The following is a 22,588-nucleotide window of genomic DNA, read 5'->3' on the forward strand; positions in this document are numbered from 1 at the left end:
GAAGGGGTAGAGGATATTCTAGAGACTGGAAGAGCAGGAGCACGAGAGGGAAGAATTCTGCGTGCTCTCTCTCTCTCTCTCAGCTTGTCTCTCCTGAAAGCGAGAATCCAGACTGATACAAAGTGCTATGGATTCATCCAAGGAAGACGGAACGTCACGATAAGTGAGCTCGTCCTTGATACGCTCATTCAGGCCTCTCCTGAAGGCCGCTTTGAGAGCACTTCCATCCCAACTGGTCTCACGTGCCAAGGTGCAAAACTCGATGGCATATTGTGCTACAGATCTATTGCTCTGGCAGAGATCCAAGAGAGAGTACTCTGCAGCAGAAGTGCGGCCGGAGGTACCAAATACAGAAGATAATGCAGAAATGAAGGCATCAGCATTGTTCAGGAGTTGAGCGCTCTGTTCCAAAAGGGGAGAGACCCAGGCTAGGGCCTTGTCTTTCAATAAAGAAATGATAAAAGTGACCTTTGACTGATGAGACTGGAAGGTGTGAGGATCATTGCAGAAGTGTAGCCTGCACTGGTTGAGAAAACCTCTACAGTCCGTAGTACTATCATACTTGTCAGGCAGCGGTATCCGGGGTATACTTCCAGAAACCGAGGGGGAAGTTGCAGCACTAGCAGCAGGGACTGGCTGTGTAACAACAGAAGTAGCATTTTCTCTGCAATCAGTGAGGAGAGCAGAATCCACATTCTGCAAGTGTATGGTGTGGGTTCCCAGGGTCTGTCCCTGAAGAGAGACTGCTCTTACTATCTCATTTGGGTTCATGGCCCAAGTATAATTTAATGCTCGTGGGATATTTCCCTATGAGACCTAACTTGGCCAGTAGTCTTCTTAACCCAGCGTCAAGTGGAAGGATAAGGAAATATCCCAGAACAAAGTGAGTTTAAGAAATTAGGTAAGCAGTACTCACGGTAGACAGGTTAGTCCTTCACTGCAATAAGATTAAGGCAGAGAATGGTCAGAGACAGGCAGAGTTTCGGCAACAGAAAGGCAATCCAGCAGTATAGCAGTTCAGGGGTAAACCGATAGAATGGTCAGGAACAGGCAGAGGTCAGCAACAAAAGGTAATCCAGCAGTTTAGCAGTTCAGGGGTAAACCAATAGAATGGTCAGACATGCAGAGTTCAGTAATGATAAGGCAATCCAGCAATTCAAGGGTTAAACAGGCAGAGTGGTCAGACAGGCAGAGTTCAGCAATAATAAGGCAATTCAAGGGTTAAACAGGCAGTGTGGTCAGACAGGCAGAGTTCAGCAATGATAAGGCAATCCAGCAATTCAAGGGTTAAACAGGCAGAGTGGTCAGACAGGCAAAGTTCAGCAATGATAAGGCAATCCAGCAATTCAAGGGTTAAACAGGCAGAGTGGTCAGACAGGCAAAGTTCAGCAATGATAAGGCAATCCAGCAATTCAAGGGTTAAACAGGCAGAGTGGTCAGACAGGCAAAGTTCAGCGATGATAAGGCAATCCAGCAATTCAAGGGTTAAACAGGCAGAGTAGTCAGACAGGCAGATTTCAATAACGATAGGACAATTTATTAAAAGACCTTACAGGGTCTAAAACTATTTAAAAGGCAGCTACAATTAAAACTTTTCTGTACAAACTGCAACATAGTCTCAGCTGTTAATTCGATTGGCCATTTCATCAAACAGTTTAACAACGATGGACCAATAAAATCTATATATAACAAAATCCATGGATTAAATCCATGTGCTTGTTTCTTTATTTATGTCTAATTGGATCAAATTAAAAAAATATAATAAGTAAACAAAAGCGGAAAAAAGATGGTTATGTATCAGACTTGTATAATTATTAAGTTTTAGGAGATATCTAATATCTATCTTGTAAAATACACATACTACTAACAGATATCTAAACTCTTCTATTGAGGGCTATTTGCAAATATTTAAGACATATGAAACCTATTCTCTCCATACCAATGAGTTAACGGGATGAACTTACAGCTTATTGTATACAAGATGATGTAGTAGTTTTAATATTGCAGCTACATGTTTACTTATAAATAAGTATTCATAATGATTGTGGCTGAGTAAAGCATATTCTCTCACAACAATAAATGAGCACCCACTATAATAAGTTGCCAGTAGAATCCAGTATTAAATCAAGATAAAACACAATCGGCTAGATTACGAGTTTGGCGTTAGAAGCTGTGTGGTGCTAACGAGCAGTTTATGCTCACCGCTCACTTACAGACAGAGCTGGTATTACGGGTTTCTCCAAACCCGGTGTTAACCCCAAAAAAGTGATCGTAGAGCAAAATTTTGCTCCACATCTCACCTCAATACCAGCACTGCTTACGTTAGCGGTAAGCTGGCTGAGCGCGCTCGTGCACGATTTCCCCATAGGAATCAATGGGGGAGAGCCGGCTGAAAAAAAAACCTAACACCTGCAAAAAAGTAGCGTTTAGCTCCTAACACAGCTCCATTGATTCCTATGGGGAAAATACATTTATGTCTACACCTAACACTCTAACATGAACCCCGAGTCTAAACACCCCTAATCTTATACTTATTAACCCCTAATCTGCTGCCCCCAACATCGCCGACACCTACATTATATTTATTAACCACTAATCTGCCGCCCCCAATGTCGCCGCAACCTACCTACACTTCTTAACCCCTAATCTGCCGCCCCCAACGTCGCCGCCACTATATTAAAGTTATTAACCCCTAATCCTAAATCTAACCATAACACCCCCTAACTTAAATATAATTTAAATAAATCTAAATAAAAATAACTATCATTAACTAAATTATTACTATTTAAAACTAAATACTAAACTATAAATTAAACCCTAAGCTAGCTACAATATAACTAATAGTTACATTGTAGCTAGCTTAGGGTTTATTTTTGTTTTACAGGCAAGTTTGTATTTATTTTAACTAGGCACAATAGTTATTAAATAGTTCTTAACTATTTAATAACTACCTAGCTAAAATAAAGACAAAAGTACCTGTAAAATAAAACCTAACCTAAGTTACAATTACAACACTACCACTATAATTAAATTAATTCCCTAAATTAAATAAAATGATCTAAAGTACAAAAAAAACCCACTAAATTACAGAAAATAATAAAAAATTACAAGATTTTTAAACTAATTACACCTAATCTAATCCCCCTAACAAAATCAAAAAGCCCCCCCAAAATAAAAAAGCACTACCCTACACTAAATTACAAGTAGCCCTTAAAAGTGCCTTTTGCGGGGCATTGCCCCAAAGTAATCAGCTCTTTTACCTGTAAAGAAATTACAAATCCCCCCCCTCAACATTAAAACCCACCACCCACACAGCCAACCCTATTCTAAAACCCACCCAATCCCCCCTTAAAAAAACCTAACACTAACCCCCTGAAGATCGACCTACCGGGAGACATCTTCATCCAACCGGGCAGAAGTGGTCATCCAGACGGGCAGAAGTCTTCATCCAAGCCAGGCAGAAGTGGTCCTCCAGACGGGCAGAAGTCTTCATCCAGACTTCGCGGAGCGGGTCCATCTTCAAGACATCCGACGCGGAGCATCCTCTTCTTCCGACAGCTACGACTGAATGAAGGTACCTTTAAGTGACGTCATCCAAGATGGCATCCCTTCAATTCCGATTGGCTGATAGAATTCTATCAGCCAATCGGAATTAAGGTAGAAAAAATCCTATTGGCTGATTGGATCAGCTAATAGGATTGACCTGGCATTCTATTGGCTGTTCGAATCAGCCAATAGAATACAAGCTCAATAGGATTTTTTAGACCTTAATTCTAGAATTCTATCAGCCAATCGGAATTGAAGGGACGCCATCTTGGATGACGTCATTTAAAGGAACCTTCATTCAGTCATAGCTGTCGGAAGAAGAGGATGCTCCGCGTCAGATGTATTGAAGATGGACCCGCTCCGCGCCAGATGGATGAAGATAGAAGATGCCGTCTGGATGAAGACTTCTGCCCGTCTGGAGGACCACTTCTGCCCGGCTTGGATGAAGACTTCTGTCCGTCTGGAGGACCACTTCTGCCCGGTTGGATGAAGACGTCTCCCGGTAGGTCGATCTTCAGGGGGTTAGTGTTAGGTTTCTTTAAGGGGGGATTGGGTGGGTTTTAGAGTAGGGTTGGTTGTGTGGGTGGTGGGTTTTAATGTGGGGGGGGATTTGTAATTTTTTTTACAGGTAAAAGAGCTGATTACTTTGGGGCAATGCCCCGCAAAAGGCCCTTTTAAGGGCTTTAGTGTAGGGTAGAGCTTTTTTATTTTGGGGGGGGCTTTTTTTATTTTGTTAGGGGGATTAGATTAGGTGTAATTAGTTTAAAAATCTTGTAATTTTTTTATTATTTTCTGTAATTTAGTGTTTGTTTGTTTTTGTACTTTAGATAATTTAATTTAATTTAGGGAATTAATTTAATTATAGTGGTAGTGTAAGGTGTAATTGTAACTTAGGTTAGGTTTTATTTTACAGGTACTTTTGTCTTTATTTTAGCTAGGTAGTTATTAAATAGTTAATAACTATTTAATAACTATTCTACCTAGTTAAAATAAATACAAACTTGCCTGTAAAATAAAAATAAACCCTAAGCTAGCTACAATGTAACTATTAGTTATATTGTAGCTATCTTAGGGTTTATTTTATAGGTATTTAGTTTTAAATAGGAATAATTTAGTTAATGATAGTTATTTTATTTATATTTATTTATATAATTTATTTAAATTATATTTAAGTTAGGGGGGGTAGGGTTAGGGTTAGACTTAGATTTAGGGGTTAATAACTTTAATATAGTGGCGGTGACGTTGGGGGTGGCAGATTAGGGGTTAATAAATGTAGGTAGGTGTCGGCGATGTTAGGGACGGCAGATTAGAGGTTAATAAAATTTAACTAGTGTTTGCGAGGCGGGAGTGCAGCGGTTTAGGGGTTAATATATTTATTATAGTGGCAGCAGATTAGGGGTTAAACTGTTTTTTTAAGTGTTTGCGATGTGGGGGGCCTCAGTTTAGGGGTTAATAGGTAGTTTATGGTGTTAGTGTACTTTTTAGCACTTTAGTTAAGAGTTTTATGCTACGGCGTTGTAGTGTAAAACTCTTAGCTACTGACTTTAAAATGTGGTACCAGGCTTGACAGGAGAGGGTCTACCGCTCACTTTTTGGCAGACTCGTAATACCGGAGCTATGCAAGTCCCATTGAAAAAATAGGATATGCAATTGACGTAAGTGGATTTGCGGTATTTCCGAGTCTGGACAAAAATGTGAGTGGTACACCTGTAACTTGAAGACTCGTAATACCAGCGGGCGTTAAAAAGCAGCGTTGGGACCGGCCAACGCTGCTTTTTAAGCCTAACGCCAAACTCGTAATCTAGCCGAATATAAACATATTACATTTTATACATGTAATAACATTCACCTAGATTAGGAGTTTTGCACTAAACAGGGTTCAAAACTAACGCTAAAAAAGGTGCGTTATTGCACCCTCCATAGCACTGCCATTACGAGTTACTGAAAAGCCTACTTGTGTTTGCGATAAGGTGGCATTAAACTCCATACCACAGAAAAGTCAAGGGCTGCTTTGAAGAATCAAATCAGCCAATAGGAATAGAAGACGCCCCCGCAATGGATGAAGATGTCGCTGCCTGGTTGAAGACTTCTCGCCGCCTGGATGTCCAGACTTCAGCAACTGTGAGTAGATATTCTGAGGTTAGTGTTATGTTTTTTTTGTTTTTTTTAGGCTAGATTTGGAGTTTTGTCGGTAACGACCCGAAAAACTAACGCCGGCTTTTTTCTGGCCGCACCATAAAAATAACTCTGGTATTGAGAGTCCACATAAAGGCTGCGTTAGGCTCCAAAAAAGGAGCGTAGAGCATTTTTAACGCAGCTTCAACTCTCGATACCAGAGTTGCTTACGCAAGCGGCCAGCCTCAAAAACGTGCTCGTGCACGATTCTCCCATAGGAAACAATGGGGCTGTTTTTTAGCTGAAAAAAAACCTAACACCTGCAAAAAAGCCGCGTTCAGCTTCTAAAGCAGCCCCATTGTTTGCTATGCGGAAACACTTCCTACGTCTGCACCTAACACTCTAACCGAGTCTAAACACCCCTAACCTTACACTTATTAACCCCTAATCTGCCGCCCCCGCTATCGCTGACCCCTGCATATTATTATTAACCCCTAATCTGCCGCTCCGTAAACCGCCGCTACTTACATTATCCCTATGTACCCCTAATCTGCTGCCCTAACATCGCCGACCCCTATATTATATTTATTAACCCCTAATTTGCCCCCCACAACGTCGCCTCCACCTGCCTACACTTATTAACCCCAAATCTGCCGACCGGACCTGAGCGCTACTATAATAAAGTTATTAACCCCTAATCTGCCCTCCCTAACATCGCCGACACCTAACTTCAATTATTAACCCCTAATCTGCCGACTGGAGCTCACCGCTATTCTAATAAATGTATTAACCCCTAAAGCTAAGTCTAACCCTAACACTAACACCCCCCTAAGTTAAATATAATTTACATCTAACGAAATTAATTAACTCTTATTAAATAAATTATTCCTATTTAAAGATAAATACTTACCTGTAAAATAAATCCTAATATAGCTACAATATAAATTATAATTATATTATAGCTATTTTAGGATTAATATTTATTTTACAGGTAACTTTGTATTTATTTTAACCAGGTACAATAGCTATTAAATAGTTAAGAACTATTTAATAGCTAAAATAGTTAAAATAATTACAAAATTACCTGTAAAAGAAATCCTAACCTAAGTTACAATTAAACCTAACACTACACTATCAATAAATTAATTAAATAAACTACCTACAATTACCTACAATTAACCTAACACTACACTATCAATAAATTAATTAAATACAATTCCTACAAATAACAACAATTAAATAAAGTAGCTAAAGTACAAAAAATAAAAAAGAACTAAGTTACAAAAAATAAAATTTTTTTTACAAACATAAGAAAAATATTACAACAATTTTAAACTAATTACACCTACTCTAAGCCCCCTAATAAAATAACAAAGCCCCCCAAAATAAAAAAATGCCCTACCCTATTCTAAATAACTAAAGTTCAAAGCTCTTTTACCTTACCAGCCCTGAACAGGGCCCTTTGCGGGGCATGCCCCAAGAAGTTCAGCTCTTTTGCCTGTAAAAAAAAACATACAATACCCCCCCCAACATTACAACCCACCACCCACATACCCCTAATCTAACCCAAACCCCCCTTAAATAAACCTAACACTAAGCCCCTGAAGATCTTCCTACCTTGTCTTCACCTCACCGGGTTCAACGATCTGTCCAGAAGAGCTCCTCCGATGTCCTGATCCAAGCCCAAGCGGGGGGCTGAAGAGGTCCATGATCCGGCTGAAGTCTTCATCCAAGCGGGAGCTGAAGAGGTCCATGATCCGGATGAAGTCTTCATCCAAGCGGGAGCTGAAGAGGTCCATGATCCGGATGAAGTCTTCTATCAACGGCATCTTCAATCTTCTTTCTTCCGGATCCATCTTGCAGACCTCCGACACGGAACATCCTCTTCTCCCGACGCCTACTAGCCGAATGACGGTTCCTTTAAGGGACGTCATCCAAGATGGCGTCCCTCGAATTCCTATTGGCTGATAGGATTCTATCAGCCAATCGGAATTAAGGTAGGAATATTCTGATTGGCTGATGGAATCAGCCAATCAGAATCAAGTTCAATCCGATTGGCTGATCCAATCAGCCAATCAGATTGAGCTCGCATTCTATTGGCTGATCGGAACAGCCAATAGAATGCAAGCTCAATCTGATTGGCTGATTGGATCAGCCAATCGGATTGAACTTGATTCTGATTGGCTGATTCCATCAGCCAATCAGAATATTCCTACCTTAATTCCGATTGGCTGATATAATCCTATCAGCCAATCGGAATTCGAGGGACGCCATCTTGGATGACGTCCCTTAAAGGAACCGTCATTCGGTTGGGTATTGTATGTTTTTTTTTACAGGCAAAAGAGCTGAACTTCTTGGGGCATGCCCCGCAAAGGGCCCTGTTCAGGGCTGGTAAGGTAAAAGAGCTTTGAACTTTAGTTATTTAGAATAGGGTAGGGCATTTTTTTATTTTGGGGGTCTTTGTTATTTTATTAGGGGGCTTAGAGTAGGTGTAATTAGTTTAAAATTGTTGTAATATTTTTCTTATGTTTGTAAATATTTTTTTATTTTTTGTAACTTAGTTCTTTTTTATTTTTTGTACTTTAGCTAGTTTATTTAATTGTTGTTATTTGTAGGAATTGTATTTAATTAATTTATTGATAGTGTAGTGTTAGGTTAATTGTAGGTAGTTTATTTAATTCATTTATTGATAGTGTAGTGTTAGGTTTAATTGTAACTTAGGTTAGGATTTCTTTTACAGGTAAATTTGTAATTATTTTAACTATTTTAGCTATTAAATAGTTCTTAACTATTTAATAGCTATTGTACCTGGTTAAAATAAATACAAAGTTACCTGTAAAATAAATATTAATCCTAAAATAGCTATAATATAATTATAATTTATATTGTAGCTATATTAGGATTCATTTTACAGGTAAGTATTTATCTTTAAATAGGAATAATTTATTTAATAAGAGTTAATTAATTTCGTTAGATTAAAATTATATTTAACTTAGGGGGGTGTTAGTGTTAGGGTTAGACTTAGCTTTAGGGGTTAATACATTTATTAGAATAGCGGTGAGGTCCGGTCGGCAGATTAGGGGTTAATAATTTAGGTAGGTGGAGGCGACGTTGTGGGGGGCAGGTTAGGGGTTAATAAATATAATACAGGGTCGGCGGTGTTAGGGGCAGCAGATTAGGGGTACATAAGGATAACGTAGGTGGCGGTCGGCAGATTAGGGGTTAAAAAAAATTATTTGAGTGTCGGCGATGTGGGGGGGACCTCGGTTTAGGGGTACATAGGTAGTTTATGGGTGTTAGTGTACTTTAGAGCACATTAGTTAAGAGCTTTATAAACCGGCGTTAGCCCAGAAAGCTCTTAACTACTGACTTTTTTCCTGCGGCTGGAGTTTTGTCGTTAGATGTCTAACGCTCACTTCAAACACGACTCTAAATACCGGAGTTAGAAAGATCCCATTGAAAAGATAGGATACGCAATTTACGTAAGGGGATCTGCGGTATGGAAAAGTCGCGGCTGAAAAGTGAGTGTTAGACCCTATTTTGAGTGACTCCAAATACCGGCGGTAGCCTAAAACCAGCGTTAGGAGCCTCTAACGCTGGTTTTCACGGCTAACGCCAAACTCCAAATCTAGGCCTTTGTTTTTTCAGATTAGGGTTTGGGCTTTTGAAAAAAAGCTAAATGCCCTTTTAAGGGCAATGAAAGAGAGCTGAATGCCCTTTTTTGGGCAATGCTCATACAAATGCCCCTTTAGGGGCAATGGGTAGCTTAGTTTTTTTTTTAAAGTTAGTTTTTTTTATTTTGGGGGGTTGGTTAGGTGATGGGTTTTACTGTTGGGGGACTTTGTATTTTTTTTACAGGTAAAAGAGCTGTTTAACTTAGAGCAATGCCCTACAAAAGGCCCTTTTAAGGGCTATTGGTAGTTTATTGTAGTGTAGGGGGTGTTTTTATTTGGGGGGGCTTTTTTTATTTTTATAGGGCTATTAGATTAGGTGTAATTGATTTTATTTTTTTAATTTTGTTTATTATTTCTCCAACATAGGTGTGTCCGGTCCACGGCGTCATCCTTACTTGTGGGATATTCTCCTCCCCAACAGGAAATGGCAAAGAGCCCAGCAAAGCTGGTCACATGATCCCTCCTAGGCTCCGCCTACCCCAGTCATTCTCTTTGCCGTTGTACAGGCAACATCTCCACGGAGATGGCTTAGAGTTTTTTAGTGTTTAACTGTAGTTTTTATTATTCAATCAAGAGTTTGTTATTTTGAAATAGTGCTGGTATGTACTATTTACTCAGAAACAGAAAAGAGATGAAGATTTCTGTTTGTATGAGGAAAATGATTTTAGCAACCGTAACTAAAATCCATGGCTGTTCCACACAGGACTGTTGAGAGCTACTAACTTCAGTTGGGGGAACAGTATGCAGTCTCTTGCTGCTTGAGGTATGACACATTCTAACAAGACGATGTAATGCTGGAAGCTGTCATTTTCCCTATGGGATCCGGTAAGCCATGTTTATTACGATCATAAATAAGGGCTTCACAAGGGCTTATTAAGACTGTAGACTTTTCTGGGCTAAATCGATTCATTATTAACACATATTTAGCCTTGAGGAATCATTTTATCTGGGTATTTTGATATAAGAATATCGGCAGGCACTGTATTAGACACCTTATTACTTAGGGACTTTCCCAAAGCATAAGCAGAGCCTCATTTTCGCGCCGGTGTGGCGCACTTGTTTTTGAGAGGCATGGCATGCAGTCGCATGTGTGAGGAGCTCTGATACTTAGAAAAGACTTTCTGAAGGCATCATTTGGGTGTTCCCGCCGTTCCCTCTCATCCCCAGGCTGGTAGCCAGGATCAATCAGGAGAGGGCGTCAGTGATCTTGATAGCTCCTGCGTGGCCACGCAGGACTTGGTATGCAGATCTGGTGAATATGTCATCGGCTCCACCTTGGAAGCTACCTTTGAGACGAGACCTTCTTGTTCAGGGTCCGTTCGAACATCCGAACCTGGTTTCACTCCAGCTGACTGCTTGGAGATTGAACGCTTGATCTTATCGAAGCGAGGGTTCTCAGATTCTGTTATCGATACTCTTGTTCAGGCCAGAAAGCCTGTAACTAGAAAGATTTACCACAAAATTTGGAAAAAATATATCTGTTGGTGTGAATCTAAAGGATTCCCTTGGGACAAGGTTAAGATTCCTAAGATTCTATCCTTCCTTCAAGAAGGATTGGAAAAAGGATTATCTGCAAGTTCCCTGAAGGGACAGATTTCTGCCTTGTCTGTGTTACTTCACAAAAAGCTGGCAGCTGTGCCAGATGTTCAAGCCTTTGTTCAGGCTCTGGTTAGAATTAAGCCTGTTTACAAACCTTTGACTCCTCCTTGGAGTCTCAATTTAGTTCTTTCAGTTCTTCAGGGGGTTCCGTTTGAACCCTTACATTCCGTTGATATTAAGTTATTATCTTGGAAAGTTTTGTTTTTAGTTGCAATCTCTTCTGCTAGAAGAGTTTCAGAATTATCTGCTCTGCAGTGTTCTCCTCCTTATCTGGTGTTCCATGCAGATAAGGTGGTTTTACGTACTAAACCTGGTTTTCTTCCAAAAGTTGTTTCTAACAAAAACATTAACCAGGAGATTATCGTACCTTCTCTGTGTCCGAAACCAGTTTCAAAGAAGGAACGTTTGTTGCACAATTTGGATGTTGTTCGCGCTCTAAAATTCTATTTAGATGCTACAAAGGATTTTAGACAAACATCTTCCTTGTTTGTTGTTTATTCTGGTAAAAGGAGAGGTCAAAAAGCAACTTCTACCTCTCTCTCTTTTTGGATTAAAAGCATCATCAGATTGGCTTACGAGACTGCCGGACGGCAGCCTCCCGAAAGAATCACAGCTCATTCCACTAGGGCTGTGGCTTCCACATGGGCCTTCAAGAACGAGGCTTCTGTTGATCAGATATGTAGGGCAGCGACTTGGTCTTCACTGCACACTTTTACCAAATTTTACAAGTTTGATACTTTTGCTTCTTCTGAGGCTATTTTTGGGAGAAAGGTTTTGCAAGCCGTGGTGCCTTCCATTTAGGTGACCTGATTTGCTCCCTCCCTTCATCCGTGTCCTAAAGCTTTGGTATTGGTTCCCACAAGTAAGGATGACGCCGTGGACCGGACACACCTATGTTGGAGAAAACAGAATTTATGTTTACCTGATAAATTACTTTCTCCAACGGTGTGTCCGGTCCACGGCCCGCCCTGGTTTTTTTAATCAGGTCTGATAATTTATTTTCTTTAACTACAGTCACCACGGTACCATATGGTTTCTCCTATGCAAATATTCCTCCTTAACGTCGGTCGAATGACTGGGGTAGGCGGAGCCTAGGAGGGATCATGTGACCAGCTTTGCTGGGCTCTTTGCCATTTCCTGTTGGGGAGGAGAATATCCCACAAGTAAGGATGACGCCGTGGACCGGACACACCGTTGGAGAAAGTAATTTATCAGGTAAACATAAATTCTGTTTTTTTGTAAGCTTAGTGTTTTTTATTTTTTGTAATTTTAGATTTTTTTTTTCGTAGTGTTAGGTTTTTTTTATGTAGAATTTAGATTTTTTAATTAGTAGTATTTTTTATTTTATTAGAATAGTAAGGCTAACTTACAAGTAAGTTTTTATTTATTTAAATATAGTTATACTAGTCCTAAAGCCCACACGGTTCACACGGGCCATTTTTTGCAGTACAGCGGTCCCACCCCTTGCGCTCTCTCCCTCCCTCTCTCTTTTGCTCTCTCTCCCCCCTCTCTTTTGCTCTCTCCCCCTCTCTTTTGAGCTCTCTCTCCCCCCTCTCTTTTGAGCTCTCTCTCTCCCCCTCTCTTTTGCGCTCCCCCTCCCCCCTCTCTTTTGCGCTCCCCCTCCCCCCCCTCTCTTTTGCGCTCTCTCCCCCATCTCTTTTGCACTCTCTCTCCCCCATCTCTTTTGCGCTCTCTCTCCCCCATCTCTTTTGCGCTCTCTTTCCCCCTCTCTTTTGAGCTCTCTCTCTCCCCCATCTCTTTTGTGCTCTCTCTCCCCCTCTCTTTTGAGCTCTCTCCCCCCTCTCCTCTCTCTCCCCTTCTCCCCTCTCTCTCTCTCTCCCCCCTCTCTTTTGCGCTCTCTCTCTCTCCCCCTCTTTTGCTCTCTCTCTCTCCCCCCTCTCTTTTGCGCTCTCTCTCTCCCCCTCTCTTTTGCACTCTCCCCCCCTCTCTTTTGCGTGCTCTCTCTCCCCCCTCTCTTTTGTGCTCTCTCTCTCTCTCCCCCCTCTCTTTTGCGCTCTCTCTCCCCCTCTCTTTTGCACTCTCTCTCTCCCCCACTCTTTTGCGCTCTCTCCTCCTTTCTTCGCACTCTCTCCCCCCTCTTTTGCTCTCTCTCTCTCCCCCATCTCTTTTGCGCTCTCTCTCCCCCTCTCTTTTGAGCTCTCTCTCTCCCCATCTCTTTTGCGCTCTCTCTCCCCATCTCTTTTGCGCTCTCTCTCTCCCCCTCTCTTTTGAGCTCTCCCTCCCCCCTCTCTCTCCGTCCCCTCTTTCTCTCCCCCCCTCCTCTCTCTCTCCCCTATCTCCCCCCCTCCTCTCTCTCTCCGCTCTCCACCCCCTCTTCTCTCTCTCCCCTCTCTCCCCCCCTCCTCTCTCTCTCCCCTCTCTCCCCCCCTCCTCTCTCTCCCCCCTCCTATCTCTCTCCCCCCTCCTCTCTCTCTCCCCCCCTCCTCTCTCCCCCCCTCCCCTCTTTCTCCCCCGCTCCTCTCTCTCTCCCCCCTCCTCTCTCTCTCCTCTCTCTCTCTCTCCCCCCCTCCTCTCTCTCTCTCCCCCCTCCTCTCGCTCTCTCTCTCCCCCTCCTCTCTCCCTCCCCCCCTCCTCTCTCTCTCCCCCCTCCTCTCCCCCCTCCCCCCCTCCTCTCTCTCTCCCCCCCCTCTCTTCCTCTCTCTCTCCCTCTCTCTTTTGTGCTCTCTCTCTCTCCCCCTCTTTTGCTCTCTCTCTCCCTCTCTTTTGTGCTCTCTCTCTCCCCCTCTCTTTTGCGCTCTCTCCCCCCCTCTCTTTTGCTCTCTCTCTCCCCCCTCTCTTTTGTGCTCTCTCTCTCCCCCCTCTTTTGCTCTCTCTCCCCCCTCTCTTTTGCTCTCTCTCTCTCCCCCATCTCTTTTGCGCTCTCTCCCCCCTCTCCTCTCTCCCCTCCTCTCTCTCTCTCTCTCTCTCTCTCTCTCTCCCCTCCTCTCTCTCTCCCCCCTCTTTTCTCTCTCTCTCTCCCCCTCTCCTCTCTCTCTCTCCCCCCCTCTCCTTTCTCCCCCCTCTGCTCTCTCCCCCCCTCTCCTCTCTCCCCCCCCTCTCCTCTCCCCCCCTCTCCTCTCTCTCTCTCCCCCCTCTCCTCTCTTTCTCTCCCCCCTCTCCTCTCTCTCCCCCCTTCTCCTCTCTCTCCCCCCCTCTCCTCTCTCTCTCTCCCCCTCCTCTCTCTCTCTCCCCCCCTCTCTTCTCTCTCACTCCCCCCTCTCCCTCCCCCCCTCTCCTCTCTCTCCCTCCCCCCCCTCCTCTCTCTCCCTCCCCCCCTCTCCTCTCTCTCCCTCCCCCCTCTCCTCTCTCTCCCTCCCCCCCCTCTCCTCTCTCTCCCTCCCCTGTCCTCTCTCTCTCTCCCCCCCTCTCCTCTCTCTCCCCCCTCTCCTCTCTCTCTCCCCCCCCTCTCCTCTCTCTCTCCCCCCCCCCCCTTCTCTCTCTCCCCTCCTCTCTCTCTCTCCCCCCCTCTCCTCTCTCTCTCCCCCCCCCTCTCCTCTCTCTCTCTCCCCCCCCTCTCCTCTCTCTCTCCCCCCCTCTCCTCTCTCTCTCCCCCCTCTCCTCTCTCCCCCCCCCTCTCCTCTCTCTCCCCCCCCTCTCCTCTTTCTCCCCCCCTCCTCTCTTTCTCCCCCCTCTCCTCTCTCTTCCCCTCTCCTCTCTCTCCCCCCCCTCTCCTCTCTCTCTTTCCCCACCTCTCCTCTCTCTCTCCCCACCTCTTCTCTCTCTCTCCCCTCCTCTCTCTCCCCTCCTCTCTGTCTCTTAGTCTACTCTCTCTATCTCGTGAGAGCGCCCGGCCGCGCCCCTTCACGCACTGCCACGCCCCTTTTACGGCCATTCACACCCGGTCACGCCCCCTTCATGTCGGCCATGTCCCCGCTCACGCCCGGCCACGCCCACTTCTGCTGATGAGATCAGCTAGGGGGTAGGACTCAAAGGCCAGGTGTGTTTGTCCTTGTGCTGTCTCTACTGAGCATGACAGCTTCGGACAAACACACTTGACCTTTTATATAATAGGATTGTAATTTTAATTTATAGTTAGGTGGTGTTAGATCTATGGGTTAATAGTTTCATTTAGTGTTTTGCAATGTGGGAGGGCTGTAGTTTTAGGGGTTAATTGGTTTATTTAGTTGCGGAGATGTGGGAGGCCGGAGGTTTAGGGGTTAATAACTTTATTATAGTGTCGGCAATGTCAGGGAGTGGCAGAATTTATGGGTGTTAGTGTACTTTGAAACACTTTAGTTATGAGTTTTGTGAAACATTTTTGTGGTGCAAAACTCATAACTACCGGTTTCAGATGGCGGTATGGATCATGTCGGTATAGGCTGTAATGCAAGCTTTTTAGCCTCACTGCACAACCTGTAATACCGGAGCTATGAAAATCCCACACAAAAACATAATTTTTTTGAGTGCTGAATGGACGTTGCATTACAGGCTAAAATGCTTTACTGTATAGCTATACCGACACAACTCGCAATAGCTGCGTTACTGCCATTATGCTGAAATTGCCATTTTTTCAGCGTTAAAAGCCGTAATGCAAAACTCGTAATCCAGGTGATTGTAAGTAGTTATAACTGTCTCTTAAAGCCACAGTACCTAAAGTTGACGTCACATGTGAATTGGTATAAATACCATGGCCCATCCTTTGGGAAGTGACAGACCCTCTCTGGATCAGGACGTCACTCCAAACTAGATAAAAGAGCCAGGAGGAAACTTGTCAGAGAGGCGGCTAAGAGGCCGACAACAACTCTGAAGCAGTTGCAGGAATTTATGACAAAGAGTGGTCATTGTGTGCATGTGACAACAATATCACATATTCTCCACAAATGTGGCTTGTATGGGAAGGTTGCAAGAAAAAAAGCACTCCTCAAAAAAGGCCACATGCAGTCACTACTGAGCTTTGCCATAACACACCTAGGAGATTCTGAGGCCACATGGAAAAAGGTGTTATGGTCAGATGAGACTAAAATTTAATTATTTGACCTCAACACCAAACAATATGTCTGGAGGAAATCCAATACAGCTCACCATTCAAATAAAACCATACCTACAGTAAAGCATGGAGGTGATAATATCCAGTTATGACTGTTTCTCTGCAGCAGGCACTGGAGCACTTGTCAGGATAGAAGGAATAATGGATGGGGCAAAATACCGTCAAATTTGTGAGGAAAATCTGCTGCCCTCTTCCAGGAAATTGTCAATGGAAAGAAGGGTTGCCTTTCAATGTGACAATGACCCAAAGCACACATCAGAAATGACCACACAGTGGTTGAAGGAGAAAAAGTTGAATGCCCTTGCATGGCCTAGTCAGAGCCCAGACTTAAACCCCATTGAATATCTGTGGCATGACTTGAAGACTGCAGTCCACAAACGGTCACCATCAAATGTAACGGAACTGGAGCAGTTCTGCAAAGAAGAGTGGGAAAATATTGCACAGTCTAGATGTGCAAAGTTAGTAGAGACATATCCCCAAAAAATACTGACACAAGGGGGTGATCCTTTTTCAAATTCAGTGATTCTGTTTTTGAATTGTCTTTATTTTTGCCTGACATGTTGGTGTTATATCTTTCACTTGGATGTTAGAAGTTGCACTGAGTAATTACAACTGGATAAACAAAAACTGTGTCTGTCAGGCTGCAAAGCAACACAATGTGATTATTTTCAAGGGGGGTGATTCTTTTCAATACCCATTATAGCTCCTAAGGCTTTGCCTGTGGCCTCAGTTCCTATGGTCAGTGCCAATTCTTGCATCTGATTATTGTACTATGTCCTTACTTGGACAGTCTCCCTGAACTTCCTCACTCTATTACTGACCACACAAATATCCATACTCCATATAGGAATTTTCTGAACCTTACACTATGCTACTCATCAATGCAGGACTGACATAATGCTCAATTAACTATATAATACTCATTAATCCAGCAATAGAGTATTGCTCTACTAACTAGAACATTTTGAATTAATATATTTATTCATGGAAACCAAAAATCACAGATCTCTTTGGGTAAGATATAAAAATGAAAACATGCATTATTATTTATCATACATTTTGTAAATATATCCATATGTAGCTTAATAAAGGTAAAAATATAAATGTAGCAAACCAAATTAAAAATGTCCCGGAACATCACAATTATAATTAAGTTTACTGGCAAAATTTGGGAAACAAACTTTCAAAACCGTTTATGTAAACATTTTGGAAATTGTAAAAAATAGGCACGCTCTTGAAGTATCTTGTCAAGGTTTTTATTTTATTTCTCTTTAACAGTTTTCAAGTTTTCTTTTGTAAATATGTTTGCATGGACTGTTTTATAGAGTGAGTTTTTGTTTAGTGTTCTGTAAGGTTTTGAAGGTGTTTTTGTGATGCTGATATCCTTCATGGTGAAGCTTGTTCTATCAGCAGATAAGTGAATGGTTGCAAGATAGATTTGGCTCCATTGAATATATTGGAGAAACTCATAGCTGTGGCAACTGGCAAATAGAAATCTTTATGAATTGTGTGTTGTGGCACGTTTTTCTGCGACACAATTGGCTTTTAATGAGTCTAAGCCAATGTCACTGTTCGTATATACAGGGGGGGATATTATACGGTATCATCAGTTTCCTTCACTTTTTCCACGAAGATAAATAAAAGCAATAACAAGTTGTAATTAATAATATTATCTTTTATATTGTTCAGCTGTGGAACTGTCTTTTTTTACTGTTTACCTCTGTTTTTTAGGCATCAGATGATGAGTCTTATATCAGTGATGTCAGCGATAACATCTCAGAAGACAACACCAGCGTTGCAGACAATGTTTCTCGTCAAAGTAAAGAATTCAATTTAATATTATCTTTACATTAGTATAAATTCACAGATAATCCTTCTGCCCCAGCCACAATAATTTACTATTAACTCTATTAATAAACCTTAAATACATGGCACCAAATCAAAATACAAATGTATGTGGAATTATGGAAGTTGCCTGTATTAAAAAGGGACATACAACTTTAAAAAGAAAATGCTATCACATGTATTTTATTATTGCCCTGTTACTGTGTGTTAACCCCACAAAGGGGTTAAAATTATTGTTAGTCAGCTTGAGCAGCAATGTATTACTGGGAGCTAGTTGGTCACTAGTGGCTACTACACGCATATGCCTCTTGTCATTGGCTTACCGATGTGTTCAGTTAGGTTTAGTAGGGCATTGCTTCTCTGTTTTTATGAAACCATATACTAGATATACTAGATATGTCAATAAATAATTTACTATAAAGTACTATTATGTGTGAGATAGTCTTATAATCATTAAAGGGACAGTCAAGTCCAAAATGAACTTTTTATGATTCAAATAGGGCATGTTATTTTAAACAACCTTCCAATTTACTTTTATCACCAATTTTGCTTTGTTCTCTTGGTATTTTTAGTTGAAAGCTAAACCTAGGTAGGCTCATATGCTAATTTCTTAGACCTTGAAGGCCGCCTCTTATCTGAATGCATCTAGACAGTTTCTCACCACTAGAGGGCGTTAGTTCATGTGTGTCATATAGATAACATTGTGCTCACACACGTGGAGTTGCCTAGGAGTCAGCACTGATTGGCAAAAATGCAAGTCTGTCAAAAGAACTGATATAAGGGGGCAGTTTGCAGAGGCTTACAAGGTAATCACAAAGGTAAAATGTGTATTATTATAACTGTGTTTTTTATGCAAAACTGGGGAATGGGTAATAAAGGGATTATCTTTCTTTTTAAACAACAAAAATTCAGTAAAGGTGAACTAAGCAATCTAAGGCCTAGATTTGGAGTTTTGTCGGTAAAGACCCGCGTAGCTAACGCCGGCTTTTTTCTGGCCGCACCATAAAAATAACTCTGGTATTGAGAGTCCACATAAAGGCTGCGTTAGGCTCCAAAAAAGGAGCGTAGAGCATATTTAACGCAGCTTCAACTCTCGATACCTGAGTTGCTTACGCAAGCGGCCAGCCTCAAAAACGTGCTCGTGCACGATTCTCCCATAGAAAACTATGGGAGAATCAGCCAATAGAATGCGAGCTCAATCTGATTGGCTGATTGGATCAGCCAATCGGATTGAACTTGATTCTGATTGGCTGATTCCATCAGCCAATCAGAATATTCCTACCTTAATTCCGATTGGCTGATAGAATCCTATCAGCCAATCGGAATTCGAGGGACGCCATCTTGGATGACGTCCCTTAAAGGAACCGTCATTCGGCTAGTAGGCGTCGGGAGAAGAGGATGTTCCGCGTCGGATGGAAGATGATGGCTCCCGAAGAAAGAAGATTGAAGATGCCGTTGATAGAAGACTTCATCCGGATCATGGACCTCTTCAGCTCCCGCTTGGATGAAGACTTCATCCGGATCATGGACCTCTTCAGCTCCCGCTTTGGATGAAGACTTCAGCCGGATCATGGACCTCTTCAGCACCCCGCTTGGGCTTGGATCAGGACATTGGAGGAGCTCTTCAGGACGGATCGGTGAACCTGGTATGGTGAAGATAAGGTAGGAAGATCTTCAGGGGCTTAGTGTTAGGTTTATTTAAGGGGGGTTTGGGTTAGATTAGGGGTATGTGGGTGGTGGGTTGTAATGTTGGGGGGGGGTATTGTATGTTTATTTTTTTACAGGCAAAAGAGCTGAACTTCTTGGGGCATGCCCCGCAAAGGGCCCTGTTCAGGGCTGGTAAGGTAAAAGAGCTTTGAACTTTAGTAATTTAGAATAGGATAGGGCATTTTTTATTTTGGGGGTCTTTGTTATTTTATTAGGGGGCTTAGAGTAGGTGTAATTAGTTTCAAATTGTTGTAATATTTTTCTTATGTTTGTAAATATTTTTTTATTTTTTGTAACTTAGTTTTTTTTTATTTTTTGTACTTTAGTTAGTTTATTTCATTGTAGTTATTTGTAGGAATTGTATTTAATTTATTTATTGATAGTGTAGTGTTAGGTTTAATTGTAGGTAATTGTAGGTATTTTATTTAATTAATTTAATGATAGTATAGTGTTAGGTTTAATTGTAACTTAGGTTAGGATTTATTTTACAGGTAATTTTGTAATTATTTTAACTAGGTAGCTATTAAATAGTTCTTAACTATTTAATAGCTATTGTACCTGGTTAAAATAATTACAAAGTTGCCTGTCAAATAAATATTAATCCTAAAATAGCTACAATGTAATTATAATTTATATTGTAGCTATATTAGGATTTATTTTACAGGTAAGTATTTAGCTTTAAATAGGAATAATTTATTTAATAAGAGTTAATTATTTTCGTTAGATTAAAATTATATTTAACTTAGGGGGGTGTTAGTGTTAGGGTTAGACTTAGCTTTAGGGGTTAATACATTTATTAGAATAGCGGTGAGCTCCGGTCGGCAGATTAGGGGTTAATAAGTGTAGGAAGGTGGAGGCGACGTTGTGGGGGGCAGATTAGGGGTTAATAAATATAATATAGGGGTCGGCGGTGTTAGGGGCAGCAGATTAGGGGTACATAAGGATAACGTAGGTGGCGGCGCTTTGCGGTCGGCAGATTAGGGGTTAATTATTGTAGGTAGCTGGCTGCGACGTTGTGGGGGGCAGATTAGGGGTTAATAAATATAATATAGGGGTCGGCGGTGTTAGGGGCAGCAGATTAGGGGTACATAAGGATAACGTAGGAGGCGGAGCTTTGCGGTCGGCAGATTAGGGGTTAATAAGTGTAGGTAGGTGGAGGCGACGTTGTGGGGGGCAGGTTAGGGGTTAATAAATATAATACAGGGGTCGGCGGTGTTAGGGGCAGCAGATTAGGGGTACATAAGTATAACGTAGGTGGCGGTCGGCAGATTAGGGGTTAAAAAAATTTAATCGAGTGGCGGCGATGTGGGGGGACCTCGGTTTAGGGGTACATAGGTAGTTTATGGGTGTTAGTGTACTTTAGAGCACAGTAGTTAAGAGCTTTATAAACCGGCGTTAGCCCAGAAAGCTCTTAACTACTGACTTTTTTCCTGCTGCTGGAGTTTTGTCGTTAGAGTTCTAACGCTCACTTCAGACACGACTCTAAATACCGGAGTTAGAAAGATCCCATTGAAAAGATAGGATACGCAATTTACGTAAGGGGATCTGCGGTATGGAAAAGTCGCGGCTGAAAAGTGAGCGTTAGACCCTATTTTGAGTGACTCCAAATACCGGAGTTAGCCTAAAACCAGCGTTAGGAGCCTCTAACGCTGGTTTTCACGGCTACCGCCAAACTCCAAATCTAGGCCTAAGATTTCCTACTACTGATAGAGGGTAATCTAGATTACTGCTGGATTTAAATCAGAACAAAATATAACTGGGAAAGATGGCCACTTTAATGTAGTAATACATTTGTTTGATAAAAGGAAGAGAAAATAATACAAACATTTGAAATTCTAAAACAAGACTTTGGTTTACCAAATAAACATATGTTCAAATATTTACATATTGAAATGGGTTGTAGGAAAAATAATAATTCCAAGAATGTAAATTAACAATAATTAGGAAAAATAAAATATTAAAGATAGGTGACCACCTTAGTATGCTTATCCTGGATATTAAATTATTAAAATGTGCCTTGTAGTCTCCATAGCAATTGATGGGTGTATTCCAACAATTATATTGAGAATTATTTATCTAGTTTGAGATAGGTAAAGCATTTAAATATGATTCCATTTTAGAATATATTAGAATTGTAATTGTTAGCAGACAGAATAAACACTAATGAGAAGATACAGACAAGCAAACATCTTGAGATTTAACTGAATGCCTTTTTTTCAGAAACATTGTGATGTGTTCTTTACCATAAACACAACTTATTAATACGGTTTCCTTTTTCTCTACAGTTCTCAATGGTGACCTAGTAGGTGGTGCTTTTAGAAATGGTAGACGGACTTGCCTTCCTGCACCATCACCTGATATCAGCAATATAAATCTGTGGAATATTTTGAGAAACAATATTGGCAAAGATTTGTCGAAAGTCTCCATGCCTGTGGAGCTGAATGAGCCACTTAATACTTTACAACATCTTTGTGAAGAATTAGAGTACAGCGAACTTCTAGATAAGGCTGCAGAGACAGATGATCCCTATGAGCGCATGGTACAGTAATACACTATGTATAGATGCTAAGTAACATTTTTTGCACAAGATTTGCCATTATTACTCCTTCACAACAGTGACCTACCCTGTACGTTGCAGGGGTTTCCTGGCTATAACATAGCGCCAGTTTCACCAGCATTGGTGTCATTATCAGCGAGACACGTGCTATTACACCCCTTTCATGGGTTAAAAGGAAATTGTATTTATACAATATATAGTCCAGTCCAGGAGGGGCAAAAACACCCCTAATTTCCAGAGTTTTTTTTTTAGGGTATGCCTAGGTTTTAATTTATTTTTAAAGGTAAGTTGTTATTTATTTTAAGGTAGTTAGAATATTTTTTAGGTAATTTATGGGTATTTTAATTGGGGTTAAGTTAGGGGGTTTTAGATTAGGGGGTTTAGATGTTAATTACTTTGCGTTGTGGGGGATGGCGGTTTAGGCGTTAATAGTTTTATTCAGTGTTTGCGATGTGGGGGATGGCGGTTTAGGGGTGAACAGTTTTATATAGTGTTTGCGATGTGGGGAGATGGTGGATTAGGGTTATATTAGGCTGGGGCTTTTGGTAGAGTGTTGTT

The 22,588-nt window shown here is 41.7% G+C and overlaps 1 protein-coding gene across 2 annotated transcripts in view; it reads left to right on the forward strand.

Moving 5' to 3' along the window:
• The window catches only part of OSBPL6 (oxysterol binding protein like 6), a 664,468-nt gene that overhangs the window by 544,742 nt on the left and 97,138 nt on the right, over nt 1-22,588 (forward strand). For both annotated transcript variants that reach the window (XM_053698504.1, XM_053698502.1), the window contains 2 exons: nt 17,653-17,740; nt 21,759-22,012. In XM_053698504.1, the coding sequence (XP_053554479.1) occupies nt 17,653-17,740; nt 21,759-22,012 (342 nt within the window). The remainder of the gene's footprint in view (nt 1-17,652; nt 17,741-21,758; nt 22,013-22,588) is intronic.

Source organism: Bombina bombina, chromosome 1, assembly GCF_027579735.1.
Source record: "Bombina bombina isolate aBomBom1 chromosome 1, aBomBom1.pri, whole genome shotgun sequence".
Classification (NCBI taxonomy): domain Eukaryota; kingdom Metazoa; phylum Chordata; class Amphibia; order Anura; family Bombinatoridae; genus Bombina; species Bombina bombina.